We start from the raw sequence: 25144 nt of genomic DNA on the forward strand, positions 1-25144 counted from the left end.
CGCGTCCCCCAGGCGGGTCTCCTTTCATTTCCATACTTCAGTGACCCCTCTCCCCTCCCCCCTCCCCACCCCCACCCCCACCCCCACCCCATTGCGCTCCACAGCTCAGCCGTTGGAGGAGGCGTGGCCCCGCGAGCATCAGGTCTCCCGCCCCACAAGCCGCGGGCCCGCGCGCAGACAAAGACATTCCACAGCCCCCGCCCCCTCCGCGCTCTCGGCCAGAAGTGGGAGGAGACACGTGTCCCTCTAGCGCGAGTCACGAGGAAAAGAAACTAACTGAGCCCGCGGACACCCGCGCACGCGCACAAGGCTGCGGCCTGGCGGGCTCGGAGGAAAAAGGGGAGCGGGGAGGCGACTTCTTCGGGCTCTGCGGCGGTGCGCAGGCGCCGTGGCCCGACCGGGGACTTTGTTCTCCGCGGAGAAACCCAAGGGCGGTGCCGGTACTGGCTGCGCACGCGCGCCGCCTCATTTCCGGTGCTCTCTTTCGTTGGGTCGCTCGGGTCGGCTTCGGTCGCTATCGCTCCCGCTCTCCCACCTTCGCCAACCGTCGCTCGGGCCTCTGCCGCTGCCGCGTCGCTTCCTCGATCCCTCGGTCGCACATCCTCCACAATGCAGCGCCGGGACGACCCCGCCGCGCGCATGAGCCGGTCCTCGGGCCGCAGCGGCTCCATGGACCCCTCAGGTGCCCACCCCTCGGTGCGTCAGGCGCCGTCTCGGCAGCCGCCGCTGCCTCACCGGTCGCGGGGAGGCGGAGGGGGGTCCCGGGGGGGCGCCCGGGCCTCGCCCGCCACGCAGCCGCCGCCGCTGCTGCCGCCCTCGGCCACGGGTCCCGACGCGACTGTGGGCGGTCCAGCGCCGACCCCGCTGCTGCCCCCCTCAGCCACTGCCTCGGTCAAGATGGAGCCGGAGAACAAGTACCTGCCCGAACTCATGGCCGAGAAGGACTCACTCGACCCGTCCTTCACTCATGCCATGCAGCTGCTGACGGCAGGTAAGGGGGCTTCCGGGGTCCCTGTGGGTCGCCCGGCCACCCGGGGGCATGGGTGGTAGCGGCTTTGTTCCTCTCCCTTACCGCCCCCTGGGGACCCAGGCAGTCGTGGACTCCCCTTCTCTCGTCCTCGTTTTCGGGACCCCAGATTCTACAACTCCCATCTCGGCTCAGGGTGTGAGGGAGAATTTCTAGGCTGCAGTGGAGGCCCGAAAGGGACTTGGCGATCTCTTAGCGCAAAGATTTTGATGGATAGTGCCGCGCTCCCCGCCCCCTTGCCGACCCTTCCCCCTCCCACCTCTTGCAGCTGCCCCGCGCTCCGAGTGCTCAGATTCTTCCAGAAATGAACCTTCACCTCCCGCTTCCCCGAAAGGGGAAGCTTTTTGATCGCGGGTGGCGGTCGGCGCCTCAACTGAGGGTGTAGGAGGTGAAGGCAGCCTGAGCCGGGAGGGAGGGAGGGAGGGCCGAGGTGAGATGGGGTGAGGCTGGGGTGCCCTGTCCAGCGCGCCGCGGCCGGCGGGGCCGGGTCGGACTTCGCGGTAACTGGAGCTTGAGTTGCTCGGAGGCAGGAGCAACCTGTGGGAATCGGAGCTTGAGGTTTTCCGAATCAGATTGCCGACTTCGGCCGATAAGATGGTCATTGCTGTAGAGCCAGACGGTTGGATCCCTTTATTTTACAACGCGTGCTCGTCATTGGAGAAGGGAAAAACAAACCTAGAGACAGAGAAAGGGGGTGATACAGGGAGATTAAGGATGGTTTGCATGACATTCCCAGTAAGATGAGAAAAAATTGAAAGAAGTTGCATGGTCTCCCCCCCCCCCCCTTTTTTGCTTCAGTCCTGAAATAGATTAGGAATAGTAGCCTTTGTTCTCTGTGTGTAGGCTAGCGCTCCTTTTTTGCTCAAAACTGGCCATCACCTAGTCGCCTTGATTTCTCCCTAAAGCCGTCTGTTTTGCTCTCCCTTCTAGTTTAAACGTTTTAATAAGTGTACCTTATGATACCTAAATTTTATTAAGCAAATAAAAATTCACAGCATTCCAACACTGAATGAGTAGTTGGACTCCTTGGCAGGGTTGATATAATGGACACGTCCGTTATGAAAATATAATTTCCCTCCCTTTGTTCTCTGTCTCCCACCGTTGGTTAGAGGTCGTTACTTTTAAAACCAGTCAACAAAGCCTGAGGTGGTCAAGAATAAGAACATTTAGATAAACTGCTTACATTTTCAACTCTGTGCTTTGCTGTTCTATAACACAGTCAGATTGTTTGAAACATTTCTGTTCATTGTGTTCTTCTGGCAAGCTCTTTGAGGGCAAGGAATGCTTTTAAATCTTTATATTTTTCATATTGTCTTGCATATAGCAAGCACCAGGTGTTTGGAAGCAAGTACATGCAGATTCAGGAACGTCAGACTAAATGGTATAGGTTGACTGGGTCTTATTTTTATTTCCTCCTGTCTTTAATCAGTTCATATTAAATGAGAATAAAATAACAAACTTTAGAAGTTTAAGGTGTTGGCTTGGGTTTGAAATTCTAACTCTTGACTAGTCACCTACTCTCGGGAAACTTTCTGAACCTCAGTAACCTCATCTGTAAAGTGGGATGGTGAGTTGTGAGGATTAAATGTTGTGTGAAAAGCACCAGCACAGTTCCCTTTGACCTGTAATCATTAGATAATAAAGTGTCACCAGTTTTCTCCTAGTTGTAAATTCGTGGTACTGAGTAAGGTATGAAAATGCAAGCTTTTTTTTTTTGCCTTTCTGAGCACATCAAGTGTCCAGTATGGTGCTCGTCTTTTAATAAAAGATGGTTTCTTAGGATAGCCATCAAAAACTATTGATCCTTAAAAGTTACTTCTGATTTTCACCCTTCTTTCATTTTTTAAACTTGGGTGCTTTTTTCCCCCCACTCTTCACACCTTTTATTTTATTATTATTTTTAACATCTTTATTGGAGTATAATTGCTTTACATTGTTGTGTTAGTTGTTGTATAACAAAGTGGATCAGCTGTACATATACCTATATCCCCATGTCCCCTCCCTCTTGCGTTTCCCTCCCACCCTCCCTATCCCACCCCTCTAGGTGGTCACAAAGCACCGGGCTGATCTCCCTGTGCTATTCGGCTGCTTCCCACTAGCTATCTGTTTTACATTTGTTAGTGTATATATGTCAGTGCCACCCTCTCATGTTGTCCCAGCTTACCCTTCCCCCTAAGTCCACTGTCTACATCTGCGTCTATTCCTGTCCTGCCCCTAGGTTCTTCAGGACCAATTTTTTAGATTCCATGTATATGTGATAGCATACAGTATTTGTTTTTCTGACTTACTTGACTCTGTATGACAGATTCTAGGTCCATCCACCTCACTACATATAATTTAATTTCATTTCTTTTTTATGGCTGAGTAATATTCCATTGTATATATGTGCCACATTTTCTAAACTTGGGCTTCTTTAATGTCTTTTTCCTTTAACCAAATTGAATTTTAATTGGAGAAATGGGATTGAGGTAATGCTGGCTCATTGAGAAAACTAGCTTGGGATACGTGAATATTTCTTAGCATGGATAAGTCTTGATATATGTTGGACCTGGCTTTGAAGATATTTTTTTAAATTGAGATACAGTTGATTTAAGGTATTTTTGAATGATCTGGAAAAGTGGTTGTAGTAAAGTCAACCAATTGTGAGAAAGTGAGATTGAGAAGACGGAATAGTAGTATTTAAGCTCTGATAAGGATACAGGTAAGAAAAATACAGCTAACACTATACTGGTTGCTGGACACTGGCCTGAGCACTTTACATCAAATGTTTAGTCTTCATAACAATACTATGAGGAAGTTACTCTTATTATTTTTACTTCTACACATGAGGAAAACAAGGCAAACAGATTAAATCATTTGCCTAAGGTAACAAAATTAGTAAGCAGTGTATGGAGGCTTTGAAGTCAGTCCGAGTCTGGATCCTCACACCTAACCCTCTTTGCCCCCCCCATCCCCCACTATAGGACCTGCAACAAATTGTACTAAAAAAAATAAAAGTAAATTTTGTGCTAAAATATTAAAAGAAAATCTGTTTCATCAGATTTTCTGAACACATCAAAGTCCTGGCCAACAGGGCAATGAAGATCACAAGGCAAGACGAAGGAGGAGGAAACCCAGAGAGCAGAGCCTAGCACTTAGGACTGTAACTCCTCCAGGCAACTCTGCCTGTTTCCCAAGAGGTGCTACAAGACCCAGACCACTCTTCTTTACCAGCCACATAGCCCTCCGTGTACCTTTTCCTAGCTTTAGATTATTTTGCACTTAGCAGCATCTGATGCACCATATGTTGTAGTTAATGTGTTTGCTTGTTGGCTGCCCCTTCTTTATGACTAGAATGTCAGCTCTACCAGGGCAGGGATCTTTTGTCTGCTTTGTTCATGGCTGTATCTTCTGTTCCTTTAAGAGTGCTGCACAGAGTGGCCTCTTACTAAATATTTGATAAATGAATATTCATCCTCACTGCATGATGGAAAAATAACGCAATTCTGAGGGATTTAGATTTTGAATATAGATTTCTATATTAGCCAAATTGATCTTCAACCACGATGACAATTAAATGTGTTTGCAGACATACAAAGACTCTCAGGGTACCCATGCTTGTTTTCTGAAACAAAAATAATTTATCATATTATTTGTGTTAAATATTTACATGATAAACATACGATGTTTTTATGTATATCAGTGTTCTTTTTCTACTTTTTATAACTAGGAAAATACAAGTTAGTGTAAATGACTCAGGAATAAGTAAGCATTTTCAGTAGATTAACAATCCCCAGATGATCTTGAAAAGATATGCAGAAATTCATCTTCCAAAAGCATTCAGTGCAGGGACTTCCCTGGCAGTCCAGTGGTTAAGACTCCACGTTTCCACTGCAGGGGGCATGGGTTCGATCCCTGGTCAAGGCTAAGATCCCACACACGGCGGAGCAGCCAAAAAAAAAAAAAAAACCATCAGTGCAGAATATTTCCAGACAAAAATCTATTGAAATTTCAAAATAGTACATTATTTTATTTACAGTATACTATGGAAATACACCTAGATGTCCCCATTTCATTCTACAGAGCTAGCAAAACCTATTAAAACCAGAAAGTGGAATTGCAAAGGAACTATAGACCAAGTATGGCTCTTCATATCCACGGGTTCTCCATATATGTGGATTCAACCAACAATGAATCAGAAATACTCAGGGGTGGGAGGGATTCCAAAATGTCCTGAAAGCAAAACTTGAATTGGCTTTGCGCTGGTTTACATTGTATTTACAACTATTTACATAGCATTTACATTGTATTAGACATTATAAGTAATCTAAAGATGATTTAAAGTATACAAGAGGATGTGCGTAGGTTATATGCAAGTACTATGTCATTTTTTATAAGGGACTTGAACATCCTCGGATTTTGGTATGGGAGTTTGGTCCTGGGGCGCCAAGGGATGACTGTGTAGGTGTAAGTATATAAATATTAGGAAAGGAAGAGGCAGAATTTATCATTATTTGCAACAAATTCATGGTTGTTTACCTAGGAAAATGGTGAGTGATGTGGCTGATTACAAGGTAAAGATGTATAAATCAGTAGCTTTCTGATATAGAAGCAGTAGCCAATTAGAAAAGAATTGACAAAATGATCTCATTTTTTAGAATAGCAGAAACTTTGGGATAGGCAATAAAAATCAATTCAAAATGTATGTGAATATCCATAACAAACAATAACAATATGTAACCTTTGTAGAGCATATAACATGTGCCATGACCTGTGGTACTCATTAATTCCATCTTCATGGCCATTCTATGAGGCAGGAAGAATTTTTATCTCAATATTACAGATAAGGAATATTGCAATCACATATTGTTGACTTAAAATTTTATTGAAAGTGGTAAACGAAGATGTGAATAAAAAGAAATATGCCATGTCCTGGTGGGAGGAGGAACTAGTCTTATAAAGATGACAACTTTTAAATTAACATTTTTTTTTGCATTTTTCAAACTAATTCCAAACTGGATTTATTTTTTTCAACTTGACATATTGAATATAAAGTAGTTAAAAGAGAGAAACAACAAGGGGTTGTACTGTATAGCACTGGGAACTGTATTCAATATCCTGTGATAAGCCATAATGGAAAAGAATATGAAAAAGAATATATATGTGTATAAGTGAGTCACTTTGCTATACAGCAGAAATCAAACACAACTTTGTAAATGTACTATACTTCAATAAAATTTTTTAAGTAGCTAAAAGAGTAAATGAAGATAAATGAGAAAAAAATTTTTTGGAGACAGGAAAATAATGGAAACCTGCTACATTGAAAGAAATGAAGTCAAACAAGACTTAGTGCTTGAGGGGATGTGGATTAGAAGGAATAGTGCTGGTAGAAGTGTGAATTGGTACAACCACTATGGATAACAGTTTGGCATTTCCTTTGAAAGCTGAACATTCAAATTCTTTAAATTGAGCAAGGTTATTCCTAGGAATATACTCAAAGAAACTTTTGCCCGTGAATGTCTCACTCATAAAATAGTGCACCTTGTTTCACCATTGATTGGATACTGTGAGATTTTCAAAATGAAATACTTAATACGGCAGGGAAAATGAAAACTATAGCTGAATGCCACAACATGGAGAAATCTTGGAAATCTAATGTTAGGTGAAAAGGTCAATCCCATAAGGCTGCATACCTATGGTACAATACTGTTTTGTTTTGTTTTTAGTTTATTTTATTTATTTTTGGCTGTGTTGGGTCTTTGTGGCTGCACGTGGGCTTTCTCTAGTTGTGGCGAGCGGGGGCCCCTCTTAATTGCAGTGCACAGGCTTCTCATTGTGGTGGCTTCTCTTGTTGCAGAACATGGGCTCTAGGCATGCAGGCTCAGTAGTTGTGGCTTGCGGGCTTCCGTAGTTGTGGCACATGGGCTCTACAGCGCAGGCTCAGTAGTTGTGGCACACGGGCTTAGTTGCTCCGCGGCATGTGGGATCTTCCTGGACCAGGGCTTGAACCTGTGTCCCCTGCATTGGCAGGTGGATTCTTAACCACTGTGCCACCGGGGAAGCCCTACAATACTGTTTTTATGGAACATAATACTAGCAAAATTAAGTACAATATTGTTAGCATGCATGGGTCTGTGATAAAGCAGTTTTTAACAAAACTAAACGTGTTTACCATACGACTCAGCAGTTGTACTCTTGGGCATTTATCCCAGAAAAATTAAAACTTATGTTCAGGGGGCTTCCCTGGTGGCGCCAGTGGTTGAGAGTCCGCCTGCCGATGCAGGGGACGCGGGCTCGTGCCCCGGTCCGGGAGGATCCCACATGCCGCGGAGCGGCTGGGCCCGTGAGCCATGGCCGCTAAGCCTGCGCATCCGGAGCCTGTGCTCCGCAACGGGAGAGGCCACAGCAGTGAGAGGCCCACGTACCGCAAAGAAAAAAAAGAAAAGGAAAAAAAAAAAAAACAAACTTATGTTCATATGAAAACTGTACGTGAATGCTCATAGCAGCTTTATTCATAATAGCCAAAAAACTGGAAATAACCCATATGTCTCCAATTGATGAATAGTTTAGCTGTGGTACATCTATACCATGGAATACTACTCAACAAGAAAAAGAAATGAACTGTTGATAAAGCAACAACTTGGATGGATCTCAAGAGATTTTTTTTTTTTTTTGTCAGGCCGCACAGCTTTCAGGATCTTAGTTCCCTGACCAGGGATTGAACCTGGGCCCTGGCAGTGAAAGTGCCAGGTCCTAACCACTGGACCTCCAGGGAATTCCCTCAAGAGAATTACACTGAGTGAAAAACCCAATCTCAAAAGGTTACACACTGTACAATTCCATTAGTTTAACATTCTTGAAAAGATAAAATAATAGAGATGGAGAACATTAGTGGTTGCCAATGTTGGGGAGAGAGGAAAGGAGGTGACTGTGGCTATAAAAGGGTAGCATGAGGGATCTTTGGTGGAACTGTTCTGTACTGAGACTGTGGTGGTGGTCACATGATTAAATTGCATAGAACTAAGCAAACACACACACACACATAAGTACATGCAAAACTGGTGAGGTCTGAGTAAAGTCAGTAAGATTGTATTAAAGTGAATTTTCTGGTTATGATATTATAGATATGCAAAATGTTATGGAGAATAGTGGGTGAAGGATATACGAGATCTCATATTTCTGACAACTGCACATAAATCTACAATTATCTCAAAATAAAGTGGTTTGTTGTTTTGTTTTTAAGAGGAAAAAAAAGCCTTAAACTCTTAAGTTGTACCCGAAGAAAGAGATTTGGGAGACTCTGGTCAATATGCCATAATAGTTTGCCGCTATCCTGGAATGTGGGAATTGAGCCCCTTAGAGTGCTCTTAACTCAGGCTTTGAGGGATTTTTTTGAGCCAGTACCCACCCTTAGTCAACACTGTATGTGAAATACTGTGTTGGTATCTTTTTTCTGGGGAGCTAGTCTGTAGGGGCTCATGACCCCAAACCAGATTAAGAACCTATAGCTCGGTGCTCTTGCTTTAAATAATAAATAATTTGAAAAATGAAAAGAATGGAGTGGTTTGATACAAAATTAATGAACTTACTGGATTTGTGATTCCAAAAGGATTTACCAACAGAAAAGATACAGGGCAAAGAACTATAAATTTGGGAATGATGAAGTTATATGAGTCGTTAAGGGAAGTTAGGGGGTGTTAATGGTACATTTCTTTAATTTGGTAAATGGTTTTTTGGTTTTTTTTGCGGTACGTGGGCCTCCCACTGCTATGGCCTCTCCCGCCGCGGAGCACAGGCTCCGGACGCGCAGGCCCAGCGGCCACAGCTCACGGGCCCAGCCGCTCCGCGGCACGCGGGATCCTCCCGGACCGGGGCACGAACCCGCGCCCCCCGCATCGGCAGGCAGACTCCCAACCACTGCGCCACCAGGGAAGCCCTGGTAAATGTTTATAGATGCCTGTTGTCTATTAGACACTGTACTATAAATGGCAGATAGTTTAGTAATGGCAAGGGTCCAGAAATTGTTCATAGCAGGGGAAAGTGTGCTGTTGTTAGATACATGAACCAAATTCATTGATAGTCTGGAGGAGGGCATGACACCTGACCTTTTGGAGCAGATATCCTATGAATCTTGCCCTCCTAGAAGCACTATCTCTGGATGCCTTAGTCAGAAAATCTTGCTTGTCTTGCTCCTTATCACATGTTCAGTTAATGGAATGTACATGATGGCCTTTTTTAGTTAAACTAGTCCAGTTGATAAAATCTGTATATAATTTTTTTCAAACTTCTCTTGTATTAACAGTTCTGTGTTCCTTAAATCTTTCTTCCATTAAAAAAAAAATCCTCCTTTTTAAAAGTAAGAAGGAAGACTAAATGAGGTTTAATGGCTTGCCCAAGGTCACACAGCAAGCATGTAGCAGAGCTGGGAGTCAAACCCAGTTCTTTTTAGCTTCAAAACTCAGGTTCTTTCCTCTCAGTCATACATTTAAGAAACAGTTCTCATCCTTTGGAGCTAACAGTCTGGTTGTGATAACACCTACCAAAAAAAGGAAAGATTAAGTTATAGTAAAAGAGTAGAAGAAAAGCCACGAGATTTGTTGAATTTGCTCTGACTGATGTAAGGAATAACCTGGGTTTAAATACCTGCTCTGTCGCTAATTTTGTGATCTTGGACAAGATTTCTTCACTAGTTAAGTGGGGATAATCCTGGTTATAAAGACGAAGGGACACAATAAATACAAAATTCCTGACACATAAAAGGCACTCGGTAAGATATGATTATTGTCAGCATCTGACTTTCAAGCAAATGGGTCACCTCTTTGTGTTGTTTACACCTTAGCTTTTCTTTCTTTGACTTTTGGGATATCCAGGGTCTCCAGAGGCCCAAGCAAAGATCTTTTAAAGGAGTCAATTTCAGAAGATTGTCTAGAAAGTACTTTTGCCTGAGGGTGAGGCATTTTTAGGAAGCTTCTCTTTGATTTTTTTTTCTTCCCATTACAGCCTGCTCCTTAACCCTCCACAAGAAGTGAGGCCAAGAAGAGAAATTGAAAAAGAAAAAAGGAGGGAAAAAAAAGAGAATTGAAAAAGAAAAGAAAGATCAGGCAGCTGAACATCTGAGGCACACGCAGAGAGCCCTCTTGTCTTTAGCTGCATGACAGTGTCTGGGGGTATAAGCAGTACTTCCCAAAACTTTACAGAATCAGCTCTTTTTTGCTTAAAGTGCCCCCCACAACTCCTCACTGAAAGGCAATAATAAAAGCATGAGGTCTGAAGTTAGAGAAAGCCTGGGTTTTAATCCGTACTCTCTTACTACTTTAACAGCTTTGTGACTTAGAGATTTAACTTCTCTGATTTTGTTTGCTCAGTTATAAAATGGGGATAGTACCAGCTACTTCAGAGTTATTTTTTAGGATAAATGAGGTAATATTTGTATAGAGTTTGATACATTGTAGGCATTTAATAAATATTTGGTCCTTCCCCTTCCAAACATGGAAGACCACCCTTCTTGAAGGCTCAAGTTGCTTCTTATTCTTTTGCTTTCTAGGCTAACCCCCTGATTGTTTTATCTTTTCAGTTCTGTTTTACTTGTATCATTGTTCTCTGAATTCTCTAAAAATGCTTTAACATTATTTTTTAAATTGTGAGGTAAGTGAACAAGGGGATCCTAATTAAGATCTGCCTAGTTCACAATATAGCAGAAGGATCCATGTTATAGAAAGGTCTTAAATTCACGGGGCACATTACATTGATATTAAACAAACCTTTCTACTGGGTTCAATTTTTGCATCCCTGCTTCCTATGGGAGTACAGATTAACAGACTTTGAGTCTTATCTTCTTGTTCTAACCAATTAAAGTTTCTGGAAAGTGGTATAAAGTACAGCTGAAGGGCCTAACTAGATGGCAGCAATTAGGACACACTGAGAGACATAGATAAGATGAAGTATGTAATTTGTTCCACATATTTAGAAGCTCCTCAGTGATGTTTTCAGATTAGAAATGTGGCATCTTTATTCCTGTGGACTTTGGAAGATTGAGTACCCAGTTTCCCAGCCCAGAACTCAAGAGGTGTGTTCAGAGGTGGTAGGCTCAAAACTAGAGACTACAAAAAGTTAATATTAGCAGTAAGTGGGAAGGGGTGGGGTCAGGATACACTACCAGTGAAACAGTAAACAAATAGGGTGTTGAATGAAGGAAGCATTTAGTCTGTTGATTGTAAGGTCAAATTTGTTTTCTATTCCAGGCAATGAAAAATAGGAGTGCAAAGAGCACTGTCATTTACCGTTCTTATAAGAGTGTAACATCTGAAATTAGGCTTTTTAATAAACAGAAGCCTTCAGTTTGAAATTCTGAACTCTGTGTAGTCTGTCAGGCTCAGTAACTTTCCTTCATCCATGTACTTTACAGCTGGACTTAGTCTAAACAGTTTTTTTTTTTAATTGTTAAAGGTTTAGATTTGCAGTATCTGTTTGAAGTCGTATGTCTTTATACAGAACTGGTGGTTTTCAAAGTGTGATCCCTAGAGCAGCAATATCAGCATCACCTGCTAACTTGTTACAAATGCAAATTCCTAACACAATCCCAGACTGGGATTGGAGCCCAGCAGTCTAGTTTAACAAACCCTCCAGGTGATTCGATGACGTTTGAGAACGCTTGCCTTAAAATTATAGAAGAAACACTGTGGAAATGTTATATAAGGAGAACATTCTGTGTTAGAATGTTCCACTAATTTTAGGGAGTATAATTTTTTTGGTTGTTGTTGTTCTCAGTGGACCATAGTATATAACCTTTTAGGTGCTGCTCTTCATTGCCTCCATACTCGGCCCCCATCTCTGTTAGTACTCCTGTCGTGTAGCATTTAACTATACTTCATTGCTGACTTCATAGACTGGGAACTCTAGTATATAAACATAGTGGAGATTGGGACCATGTTTGACTTGTTCTGTTGTTTCTCATATACTTTACAGGACAAGGTGCCTGGCTCTTAGTAAGTCTTCCATAGTGGTTAGTGATCATACCTGTATCTGTCCCTTCATGTGCCTCTCCATAGGAAGCACTCAAACACTTGCAGTCACTGAATGAATGGATGGATGGGTGAATGAAGTTCCCTAATGATAGGAAATCTTTTAAGGTTCTAGCTGATGAAACTGTCTTAACCCATGAATTGAAATTATCTTGGTGCATTTTTTCCTTTAGGACACTGAGTGAATTTGGGCTAGATAGTGTTGAGTATATATTAAAACACTTCCTGAGAAATGGGCTTTTGGGACTTTCCTGGTGGTCCCATGGTTAAGACTCCACACTTCCACTGCAGGGGGCTCAGATTTGATTGCTGGTTGGGGAACTAAGATCCCACCTGCCAAAAGGAAAAAAAGAAAGAAAGAAAGAAAGAAATGGGCTTTAATTAGCATGTTTACATATGTTATTTTATTCTGTCTTTATAGTAACCTCATGAGGTAGATATTGCCTCCATTTTACAATGAGGAAACCAAAATTCAGAGCAATTAAAAAACGTTTCAGAGTTCACACAGCTGGTGAGTGGCAGAGTAAAAATCAGGTCTTTCAGACTCTTAAGGACTACTACTATCCACAGCACTACTGTTACAGAATTTTAATGGGACTCTCGGTTGTGTGTTTAAATTACTGACTTTGTCTTTTCATTAAGATATAACTTTGTACTTTTTTCTTGATGCAGATTTTAATTTTTTTAGTTCGTTTATCCCCTTTTCCCCAATTCACTGCTAAATCCATTTTGTGTTAAGAACATTTAAATGTCTCTGTAGAGGTTTCCACTAGAAGTGGAAGAACAAACTGCTCTTATTAAAAGCAGGCTTTGGGTTTCCTAGTCAGCTTCATCTAGCTTTGGTGCTTTCACCCAGTCTCCATTTGAAATTAGCACTTTCTCGTTACACAGTACTGTGTTATTGCTTTAAGCTAAGCAGACTCAGAATTTTGCCTTTATTTAAAAGAAAAAACTAAATTAAATTCTGTTTGTCCTATTTAGAAATTGAGAAGATTCAGAAAGGGGATTCAAAAAAGGACGATGAGGAGAATTACTTGGATTTATTTTCTCACAAGAACATGAAGCTGAAGGAGAGGGTTCTGATACCTGTCAAGCAGTATCCCAAGGTAAGGGAAAGAGTGCCTCACTTTGAGTTGTCTTTGTCGTATGAGAGTATGTAGTATGTCTTGTAGCGTGGGCTGTAGCAGAAGACTTACAGAGATTGTGATGTGTCAGAAACTTAAGCTGGTGAAGGTTCTGTCCCATATACGTATCTGGCAGTTGAAACATACAAGTCTGTCACTAATAGCATAGCTATAGCCAGGATGGAAATATAATCATCTTTTTATTATCAAAAAAGAAAGAATTTTTTTCTCAAAGTTTTTTTTTTTTTTTTGGAAAGCAACTAGTTATATTTAGTTTATCAAACCAGTACTACCAAAGGGTACCATATGTCTGTTCTGTTCTGAAGTAACTGGCTTTAAAATGTTTATGTAAAAGTACAAAGGGTTGCAGTGTGGTATTATGGAAAGAGTGCCAAACTACATCAGGAAATTCAAGTCTAAGAACTGCCACTTTCTAGTTGTATAACCGTAGGCTAATCACTTTATCCGTACAGCCTCAGTATATCCTTCAGTAAAATGGGAGCGGTAATACTCTACCTATTTTACAGGATTATTGAAGATAAATAATACATGTGGAAATATTTTATAGGAACATATGTGTTTAGAAATCTGTCTTTATTTTCTGTCAGTTCAATTTTGTGGGGAAGATCCTTGGACCACAAGGGAATACAATCAAAAGACTGCAAGAAGAGACTGGTGCAAAGATTTCTGTGTTGGGAAAGGGCTCAATGAGAGACAAGGCCAAGGTAAGCTCACATTAATGAGGCAAGAAGACACCCTAATGCCTTCCAGTAGCCCAGAGTCCAGTATAGATTCCTTATGGAAATTAGCATTTGCATATGTACAGAATGTGATTCCCTTAAATTTGCATTGGATGTAAGAGATTATAGACCAGTTAATTCACTTCTTTGGCAATGCTGGAAGAACCTAGGTGTGCCCTGGTAATTGTTTTCTTTCTGACTTTGACTGCATAGTAATGGAAACAGCAGTAACAACTTTGGCATTAGTAAGCTTATCTATGAAAACTTGGAAGGGGAGCTGGAGGTACTGAAACTTACTGAGACTAAAGACACTAAAATGTGAACAGCACATTCCCTTTTCAGTAATGTGGAAAAGTGAGAGCACTAGTGTTGTGAGTGCAGGTGAGTCTGAGGATTAGTTGTCTGGTTTGTTTTATAGCCAGCTGGAATGTGAGGCCCTCTAAAAGAAGATATTACAAAAGGAACCATGAGTAATCCTGACAACAGAACCTAATGCTTTTTTTTTTTTCCATGCCATAGCCCCCTACTGTTTATGCTCTTTGTAAGCGTGGAGAAGCTTACCACCGAAACAGAATAGTCTTAGCCTTCTAGGGTCAGCTTTTTAGATGAGACATACCTGCTACAGCCTAAAAACTTACTCTTTCAGGCCTCCTTTTATGCAGCCTAATTGACAAACATGTTTTCTCAGACCCTCTTTTGTCCACTCTCATTTCTCACTAGATGAATACAGTTAGGGCTGAAGTATGTTATTCTAGCTAATGAGATTTACATGAGATTTTCTTCTCTCTGTCCTGACTTTTTTCCTTCCCTAGAACTTCCCAGACCATATAAGCAGATAAGAAGAGCTGGTGATTAAGAGCTCTACCTGGGATTTAAAAGCAAATGCTTGGCAATAAATGAGTGAATGGATGAATGCTTGGCAAACAGCTGTTATCTGAATGGAAACTGGAAATAAGTTTGTCTCTTGTATACCTTCTAATAAGAGCTCCAGTGAATACACCAGTGATTCAAAACAGAAGAGCAGCAGACTAATTGCAGGTTTAGCAGACTGTGTAAATTACTATTCTCCAGAGTTTGTTTTGCTTTTTTCTTACACTTTTCTATTTTTTTAGGTGTTGGGGTCATTTCTCGGTGTCTCTTTGGCCTAGAGGTAAAGGTGTCATTTTCTCCCTAGTCCAAGTGATGCGATGTTTTTGTGCATCTTTCCACAGGAGGAAGAGCTGCGCAAAGGTGGAGACCCCAAATATGCCCACTTGAATATGGATCTGCATGTCTTCATTGAAGTTTTTGGACCCCCGTGTGAGGCTTATGCTCTTATGGCCCATGCTATGGAGGAAGTCAAGAAGTTTCTAGTACCAGTAAGGAAATCTATATCCTGTATCTTTTGAGCAAGAGAAAACTGGGATCTTGTGCTTACTGCTAAGGCAGGGTTTCTTATCCAGGGTCTGTGCGTAACCTGAAATTATATACCAAATTCTGCATTTATGTTCATTTTTCTGAGGTGGTCCATTATTTGTATCTGGTTTTCAAACCACTGTGCCCCAAGGCCACTCTCCCACTCCATGTCTAATGTGGTTTTAATTGTATACCAGTATCTTTTGTCAATATTTTGGATCCACAGTGTGTCTGGCATTTTAACATCTGGTTAACAGAGATTTAACAAGGTCTTCACTAAATTGTGTATTTTGGTGCTAGAGTGGAACCAGAAGGTTATGATAGGAGAATGACTAAGGTGGTCATAATCCCCTGCACTTAGGGGGGTTTTATTCTAGACTCTAGAGAGTCTAGATGATAACAGCAAGAAGCCTCTAGCCTCCAGTGTTAATGGATTGAATTCCGACCTGAATGCATTCAGGGCTTTCTCTCCTGGAGGAGTTTACTCAAGTAGAGTTGATTTGAAAGAGCCATGATGGTTGTAGGCTTAACTGTTGATAATATTAAACAGATTGGTGTACAGCTCCTTTCAGAATGTAACTAAGGCCTTGGAAGAATTGGGACAGACCAGGTTACCTGTCTTGCTTATTATTACCTGGTCAGAGATTTCATTCTTTGAGTAAGTAGAAAATGATGAATTTTTGCCATTTGGCAAGACCTGTTAGTTTTCAGAGTTACTCTGAAAACTACTTACTGTTGAATATTTAATAACCAAGTATGAATCTGGAACCTTAAGAAGCATTTGGAGTACTATTCAGCTAGAATTGAGTAAGCATCATAGTTTCATCACTAAGAGGAGGTGATATATAGTTCTTGGTTTTCTTGTATATGTAAAATGAGGGAGTTGGAACTGTATCAGAGCATGTGAGAATTGGTAGAGCAAAAATTAATAGGGCGTGTGTACCTGTAATGCTGAGCTCCAAGGATTCCAACATTGTCTTAAATGTCTCAGCAGCTGCTTTGCTTCTAAGTATCTCGTCATCATTAGAGTGTTCAACATGAAACAGCCAATTTAAAATATCCTAGGAAAGGACTTCCCTGGTGGTGCGGTGGTTAAGAATCTGCCTGCCAGTGCAGGGGACACAGGGTCAAGCCCTGGTCCGGGAAGATCCCACATGCTATCCCACTAAGCCCGTGTGCCACAACTACTGAGCCTGTGCTCTAGAGCCTGCGAGCCACAACTACTGAGCCCATGTGCCACAGCTACTGAAGCCCACGTGCCTAGAGCCTGTGCTCCAAAACAAGAGAAGCCACCGCAATGAGAAGCCCATGCACCACAATGAAGAATAGCCCCCGCGCGCAGCAACGAAGACCCAACACAGCCATAAATAAATAAATAAATAAATGTATATATTAATAAATAAATAAATAAATAAAATATCCTAGGAAAAACTCAGAGCTCGTAAATCTTCCCTTGAGGATATGCTTTTTACTCTTTGAGGTATATGTTGAAGCATCCTGAGCCATCCGTTTTCTGAAGGACTGCAGGGGGATGCCCATCTCCTCTTTATCATTAGTCTCAGCATATTTCTCAAAAGGACTAAGCTTACAAGGCTTCCATGTAAGTGGATCTTCAAAAGAGAAGCCTGCCAGGGAGATCTGGGTTTCCTCAGTGTTGCTGTGGCAGTTAGAGGAATATGAGCAAATGGCCCATCATTGGTCACTTGATTCTCCAGTGAGTCTCAAGCAGCAGAAATGTGTACAGTAGGAGGAGTTGAAGAGTTGGGGGCAGGGGGCATCTCTGGTGACTAGAATCTTCTAAAAGCCGTATACACCTGGGGTATATAAAAATGCATGAAGTATTAAGACTGAATGCTTCTCATCAGGAAATATGTGAAAAGATTTGCAAATGGCATTTGGCTCAGTTCTTCCCCCTTGTGAAGAAAAAAAGTGAGCCTGTTTTTGCGTCCATGACCAGAGCCCTCCGTTTTCCCCTTAGAACCTGGTACAGTAGGAAGAGCACTGGACTGGGAGCTTTATCTGCATCATCTTGGACAAGTTATTATATCACTTTTCTGAGCCTCAGGTTCCTTGTTCATCCCAAACATTTGTTAAGTATCTGGTAGGTGCCTAATACTATGCTTGGGTCTGAAGTTACAAAAATGGCTCTTGAAGAGCTCACAACCTAGTGAGAAAGACATACAAACAATTCTAAAATGATGTGGTAAGTGCTTAGAGAAAATTACATGGTGCTGTGGGAAAAGAGGAGGGAGTGAAGGGTTGGCATCAAGAGAAAGTTTTTCAGAAGAGGTGAGGTAATATTTTAGATTAAATCTTGTAAGAGTTAGAGTCCCTCAGGTGGACAAAAAAGGGCAATAATATAGTCTGATGATTCAAAACCTAGATTTTGGAGACAGGTAATTCTGAATTTACATGTAGAATTTGCCACTTACTAGCTCTGTGTCCTTAGACTGATTGCTTTATACTTCCCGAATCTGTTTTCCCAAATGTAAAATGGGAAGGTCTGCCTACTTCAGGGTTAATTTGAAGATTAAACTGAAAACTCGATGTAAAGCTTATTGTATGGTACCCAGCCATAGAACTTAATTAATGGTAGTGGCTTTTATTATTCTAGAAAGAGGAAACTATTTGCAAGAATGGATGTGTAAGAGTATGCCATGTTCTGAACTGCAAGTTGTTCAGCATGGCTTGAAAGGAGGTTATACATGGAGAGAGGATGGAAGTGATCTGGAGAGCTAGGCAGGGACCACATCATGAAGAACTTCATCTGAATAACGAGGGGTCTACCATCAAGACTTTCCTCAAAGAGGTGACAGGTAGAGTGCCATTTGACTTCAGAGAATGAATGACCTGAGACTTTATCTGGGCTTTCAAAGTTGTTCTTAGCATCCAAGGCTCCTATGGGCTAGATGACTTCTCAGCAGAAGGTAGAGAATAACACTCCTTCTCATTATCTTTTATCCACAGGATATGATGGATGATATCTGCCAGGAGCAGTTCCTAGAGCTCTCCTACTTGAATGGAGTACCAGAGCCCTCTCGCGGACGTGGGGTGCCGGTGAGAGGCCGGGGAGCTGCACCTCCTCCTCCACCTGTTCCCAGGTATAAATAATGGAGACAACTAGAAATGGGATGTGAATTTGACTGCTGGTACCATCTCTGTTTTACTGGTGCTCTTATCTCCAGCTTAGAAGGGGTCTCAGGATTTGTATGCTGCATCAGGAGTGGAGTTCTAGGGAGTTCCCTCGTGGTCTAGTGGTTAGGATTCGGCGCTTTCACAGCTGTGGTCCAGGTTCAATACTTGGTCGGGAAACTGAGATCCTGCAAGCCGCATGGCACAGCCAAAAAAAAAGAGTGGAGTTCTAGATCTTGGTCACTTTGACCATAGTCAGGTACAGCAGTCCGGAAGCTTTAGGACTTCAGGACTAAAGCTTTTAAAAAAAGCTTTTTTAACTTTTGGACAGTTTTAGCATTTTTAAATGGTCTTTGACTTTAGAATTTTACCTTTGCTGATTGACCTTTATGGACTGTTCAGACTCTCCAAGGCAGACGCTCCACTAATGAGACATTAACAGGTTCACCATGGGACCTGGGGAGCCTTCTAATATGGGTCCTTTACCCACCTACACATTCCTCTGTGTTGTTTTGTTTTGGCTGCGCTGAGTGGCTTGTGGGATCTTAGTTCCCTGACCAGGGATTGAACCCTTGCCACGGCAGTGAAATCGCCAAGTCCTAACCACTGGACCACCAGGGAACTCCCCCTTCCTCTGTGTTTTGATAATAGTCTATTTAAGGCATTGTAAAATCTCCTATCTAGCTCCAGAATTTGCAAACAAATCTGAACATGAAAGTAGCCTATTTATAAAAATCTCCATTTAAAATAAACTTTCTTTTTTGCAGGGGCCGTGGTGTTGGACCACCTCGGGGGGCTTTAGTGCGTGGTACACCAGTGAGAGGAGCCATCACCAGAGGTGCCACTGTGACTCGAGGAGTGCCACCCCCACCTACTGTGAGGGGTGCTCCAGCACCAAGAGCACGGACAGCAGGCATCCAGAGAATACCTTTGCCTCCACCACCTGCACCAGAAACTTATGAAGAATATGTAAGACATTCGGACAATGCCATTTCCTAATACCTAACAGGTTGCCAAAGAAAGTTGAATGACAGGGCCCTTGATGTAGGTGGCAGGGACTGCCTGTAAGATTTGGAATCTGCCCTCTTCTCTTGCAGTGAATGTTAAACTATGAGAAGAGTTTTCCATTTTTAAGCATGGTTTACTGTATGTATGTAGATTAAACAGGAAATAAGCTGTCCCTTGATGTTTAGTGTGTTACTAAAGGAACTCACACTACTACTGCTGATAATGCTGAAGTTCAAAAGAAACCTGGTTTCTTTTTTTTTCTTTAATCCTTTCTTTTTTGACTATTCCACAACAGGTGTTAACATTTTGGAGGGAAATTCCATGTTCTGTTAATCCAGAAGCCCGCCATACTCCTATGGGATATAATTACCTTACCTACTTTCCGTGATTCTGACTTTCTATTTCATTTTATTTGTTCTAGGGATATGATGATACATATGCAGAACAGAGTTATGAAGGCTACGAAGGCTATTACAGCCAAAGCCAAGGGTGAGTCAGGCAGTAGAAGTGCTGTTTCATGTCCTCGGGATGGATAAGAGGGAGTTGGAGGAACTGAGAGATTTAGGCAGCACAAATCTAAGGAGCAGGGTGGCTCACCTCTCTTGAGGGTGTCTCCTCTGCTTTTGACATCTGTAAGGCACACACTTGGATCTGCAAATTTGGATAACTGTGAATCTTAAATTATAGTGTAGAATCTGGGGTTAGCAGATGAAAAATTCCTGAGCTGTGACTACATGGAAACAAAGGGAAGAGGCCTGAAAATTATTTTGATTTATTATTAAAAAATGTCACAGCCACATTAAAGTTGCATAAAAGTTTAAAAGGATACTAGAATCCCACTATTGTAACTCAGGTTCTTTGCTGCTCTTTTTTTAAAAAACATTTTCTGTGTATGTGTGTATATATATCTTAACTGTGATTGAAAAGGTCTCTCATAATTCTACAATGGGGACAGAACAGTTCTTTTCATGTTTCTTTAATCTCTTCCAGTTAGCCCTGTGAATACATGTGTATGTACACTGTGGTTAAAGTTGAGCTTTTGGATTCAGCTTTTTCACTTTAAATTGTTGCTATTCATTTTTCTTTGCTATAGTTGTCACAGTTTTTAAATGAGTACCTAGTGTGTACATGCTTTGGAAATACTTTGTGGTTTGGAGATGGGGTAAAATGAGCATCTTTTCGTTTTATATATATATATAGTATTGGGGAGAAAGGTAAAACTGAAACATGGTTACTATATAGCTCTAACACTCTGTCTTTGGCTTTCAGGGACTCAGAATATTATGACTATGGACATGGGGAGGTTCAAGATTCTTATGAAGCATATGGTATGTCTTTATTTCTGTGGTGGGACAAAATGTGCAAGTAAGTGCCCTGGAGAATGCTGGTGAACTGATTATTGGGGGTGACTGGATTATTGGGGGTCAGTCATGCATCTAAGGAGAAACCTCTAATAGAAGGCCAACATGTTGATAGATGTGGCAATAGGAGTCCTGCTCTTAAATTGTGTGGTGTGCGGTAGAAAGGACTTACTGAAGTGAGTTAGGTGTGCTATTACTCTTGGACGGCTAAGCAGATGTCCTAAACTAGGGCTCAGGTCTAGGTTGGCCTGGTTGGAGCAGCAGGCTTTTCAGCTGATGTTGATTCTTTTTGTACTTTAGGCTGGGAGATGGCTAGGCCTGGGTTATGTTGCTGGGCCTTTGCTGCTGATACCTAGGCCATGGTGGTGGATAATAAGAATTTAATCGTATCCAATTCTTCTGCCCCACCTCATTTTTAAAAACAATTTTGGATCTCATCATAAAGAATCTCAGTGTAGAGGAAATGCTAGCTGAAAGAAACCTAAACGGCAAGAGCAGGTTGGGGGCAGGAACAGTGTCCATTAGATTAGAAACTGGGGGCTGAAGCCAGTTCAGGGCAGCATGGCACCAAGCTCCTTACTGTCTTGGAGACATCTCAGTTCAGTCCTATAATCCTAAGAGAGCTATAGATGCTGGAATGGCAGCAGGACCAAACTGCCTTTCCTGAGGCTTGGTTGAAAACACATTGCTCAAGAGTATCCTCAAGAGCCAGTTATGGCCCTGTATTAATGGGTCCCAGAGGGAGTACCATGTGGCAGTAGATGCAGAGAGAGCAGCCTTTTAAATGTTAGGTGTTTCCAGCACACCCAAGGGGAGTCCAGAGACTTTGGCAAGGGGGTCAGCAGTTGACCGTTTAAGTTACTAGCTGACAGTCTCCCTTACCCCTAACTGAAAAGAGAGCCTCTTAGGGTTCCCACAGACAGACTCCTCAACTCCTCAGCACAGTATGTAGTAACCAGTCAGCTGCTTGCCCAGGGAAACAGTTTTTACCAGTTCTAGCTAAATGGTACTGGACAGTTGCCATCTGTAACACTGCACTGCTCTCTGCTCATATGCCACTATTTAGAAGGGTGGTATGATTGCTCCAGGGTATTTCCCTTCGTCGGTGAGGCAGCACAATGGGGCCTCTGTATGTGTTTGACTAAATTACATTTCTGTTTTGCTGGAGAAAAGACTGCACTGAAATAGGCAGGCTGCTCCTTGTTCTCCTGGTATGATGTTGCCACCGTTAATCTGTTCTGATTTCTGCCTTTATAAGCAGAGTTAGAAAAATAAACTGTCTTGTTGGTACCCAGAAGCCACTTGGAAAGTGATGGACATATCTATTTTACTAGAGGTATAAACAGGCCTAGATAGCATAGGGCTTTGTGCAACATCCATAATGGAGTTTAAGACCTATATTGATGGAAGCAGATGTTTGTGAATGCAAGCAGCTAGAGAAATAACAGGCCTGGGTAACATCTGGGGGTGAGTGGGAAGAATAAGCTTATAAACACAGCTCGTGTTCATAAGAGATCAGCTCTAGTAAGTGATCATCTCTTCTATAGGCTTTTCCCTGTCACAAAGGAAAACCATTTGAGGATGTCAGTCATGTTGTCTGGCTTCTCTGGACTATTGGCACAAAAAAGGAGATAATGAATTCTCCTAATGTGTGCTGTTAACACATTTGATTGTACTTCCCACTGCCAGAGCAGTGGACCAGCTCTGCTGGTGAAACGTGGCCATTGCTTGCTCTTCCCAGGGAGCCAGAGGACATTTCTCCACGGGGAAATTAGACTTGCTGTTGCATGGAAAGGGAGCTACCTGCTGCTTCCAATCTGAAAGACTTGCAGAAATTGTCACCTTACTGGAGGCTCTGTGCCAAATTGCTTTGGAAACAGGAAAGGGGGGCTTCCCTGGTGGCGCAGTGGTTGAGAGTCCGCCTGCCGATGCAGGGGACACGGGTTCGTGCCCCGGTCTGGGAAGATCCCACATGCCACGGAGCGGCTGGGCCCGTGAGCCATGGCCGCTGAGCCTGCGCATCCGGAGCCTGCGCTCCGCAACGGGAGAGGCCACAACAGTGAGAGGCCCGCGTACTGCAAAAAAAAAAAAAAAAAAAAAAAAAACAGGAAAGGGAATTGCAGATCCACTGAGGTCGATTTCCTCATTGTCCCAAGCAAGGTGTTGAGTTTATTCAGGTTTGGGGGCTGGAGTATAGATTATGTTGCCTATGGACAGCTTCTTTCCTGGACATCACTCCATGTCCTTCCTGAACTGTTTCCTCTGTCTGTCCACTCAGAACTGTCCTACAGTTGGAAAATTGCCTAAGCTGCTCAGGCGGGCCAAGCAGAGTAAAAAAGTAAGGACCACCCAGGAGGTGGCAAGACATTGGAAGCAAAGCAGTGTTTTTGGTGATCTTTACCAGGTGACCTACGCCTGCCCATCCGGAAATGCCATTGGCACATGGGTTATAAACTGTTCTTGCTTTTTCCCCACAGGCCAAGATGACTGGAATGGGACCAGGCCATCGCTGAAGGCCCCTCCAGCTAGGCCGGTGAAGGGAGCATACAGAGAGCACCCATATGGACGTTATTAAAAGCAAACATGAGGGGAAAATATCAGTTATGAGCAAAGTTGTTACTGATTTCTTGTATCTCCCAGGATTCCTGTTGCTTTACCCACAACAGACAAGTAATTGTCTAAGTGTTTTTCTTCGTGGTCCCCTTCTTCTCCCCCACCTTACTCCATTCTTAACTCTGCATTCTGGCTTCTGTATGTAGTATTTTAAAATGAGTTAAAATAGATTTAGGAATATCGAATTAATTTTTTAAGTGTGTAGATGCTTTTTTTCTTTGTTGTTTAAATATAAACAGAAATGTACCTTTTCTAATAAAACAGAAGTTGAGTAAAAAAAAAAAAACCACAAACCTGTTAGTTTCAAAAGTGACATTGCTTGCTTAAAGGTTCTGAAGTTAAGGCTTGTTAACTTTCTCTTAGTTTTGACTTGAGGCATCCCGTAAAGTTGTAGTTGCAGAATCCCAAACTAGGCTACATTTCAAAATTCAGGGCTGTTTAAGATTTAAAATCACAAACGTTAACGGCAGTAGGTGCCACCATGTAAAAGTGAGCTCAGACGTCTCTAAAAATGTTTCCTTTAAAAGCACATGGCGGTTGAATCTTAAGGTTAAATTTTAATATGAAAGATCCTCATGAATTAAATAGTGGATGCAATTTTTAACGTTAATTTGATTTAAAAACAACAACAACAAAATTAGGTTCGTAAAACTGACTTTTTCATCATGTGGGTTTTGAAATCTAGCCCCAGACATACAGTGTTGAGAGATACTTAGTGGGAAGTAGGTTTGAAGAGGGTGATTTGGGGAGAGGGGCTGGCCACTTGAATTTGATGCAGAGCTTTTTAGTCACGAACAACCTTTCAGTAATACTACTAATAATTAACATTTCAGTATTTAAAAAGGCAAAGTATTTTGTCCATCTGAGATTCTACACTCCATGAAAAGCTCACTTGGACACTGGGGCCAAAAGCTGATGATTTTCTTAAGTTGACGGTTGTCAGTATTGAACTGTTACCAAGGTAGTTAGTCAAGTATGTCTCAACACTAGCATGATATAAAAAGGGACACTGCAGCTGAATGAAAAAGGAATCAAAATCCACTTTGTACATAAGTTAAAGTCCTAATTGGATTTGTACCGTCCTCCCATTTTGTTCTTGGAAGATTAAATGCTACATGTGTAAGTCTGCCTAAATAGGTAGCTTAAACTTATGTCAAAATGTCTGCAGCAGTTTGTCAATAAAGTTTAGTCCTTTTTTAATCAAAGTAAATGTGATGAATTGTCATTTTTTTGGGTGGACAATAAAATAGTTTTCTCTTTCAAATAAACTTAAATTAACTCTAAAGTTAATGGGCTTGTTAAAAGTTGGAGACATTCTTAAAAGTGGTGGGGGGGGATTTTATTTTAAGTTTACCAAAAAAAAGTTTATGAGTTGTTAAGTTTTAGTTTAAAAATAACCAAAGCTTTTTCACCCCCTGGAAGTTGTTGAAAGCAGTTTTATCCAATCCTTATCACAAGCTCTAATTTTTGGAGAGAAAAATCCAACTAAGTTGAAACTTGGATTGGTTTCCATACATAGGCCTCAGTACTTAAAGTTCCAGCCATCCTAGTTTGCACCTTCTGTAGAGCCCGTAGGTGGCCCTAAGAGTGACACCAAATAATCTCTGTGAGCTTGGAGAGGAATAGCACTTGCCTTTAGATAATGACAATTCAGCAAACCCTGGGTGCCCTTAATGGTTTCCCTTCCAATCCCAGAAATGCTGTTAATAAATCAGCTGGGCTGGGGCAGGATCTGGCATGATAG

The 25144-nt window shown here is 42.0% G+C and overlaps 1 protein-coding gene across 1 annotated transcript; it reads left to right on the plus strand.

Moving 5' to 3' along the window:
* Positions 1-609: 609 nt before the first annotated feature.
* KHDRBS1 (KH RNA binding domain containing, signal transduction associated 1) lies at positions 610-24610 on the plus strand (the record flags this gene model as incomplete). Its single annotated transcript, XM_079696563.1, has 9 exons — positions 610-991; positions 13009-13133; positions 13760-13876; positions 15103-15249; positions 18254-18387; positions 19186-19387; positions 19848-19915; positions 20696-20754; positions 23265-24610. 9 exons carry the CDS (start codon positions 610-612, stop codon positions 23360-23362), a joined length of 1332 nt encoding a protein of 443 aa, XP_079552689.1. The 3' UTR covers positions 23363-24610.
* Positions 24611-25144: the final 534 nt, after the last annotated feature.

The sequence above is a fragment of the Hyperoodon ampullatus genome, assembly GCF_949752795.1.
Source record: "Hyperoodon ampullatus genome assembly, chromosome: 2".
NCBI classification, from domain to species: domain Eukaryota; kingdom Metazoa; phylum Chordata; class Mammalia; order Artiodactyla; family Ziphiidae; genus Hyperoodon; species Hyperoodon ampullatus.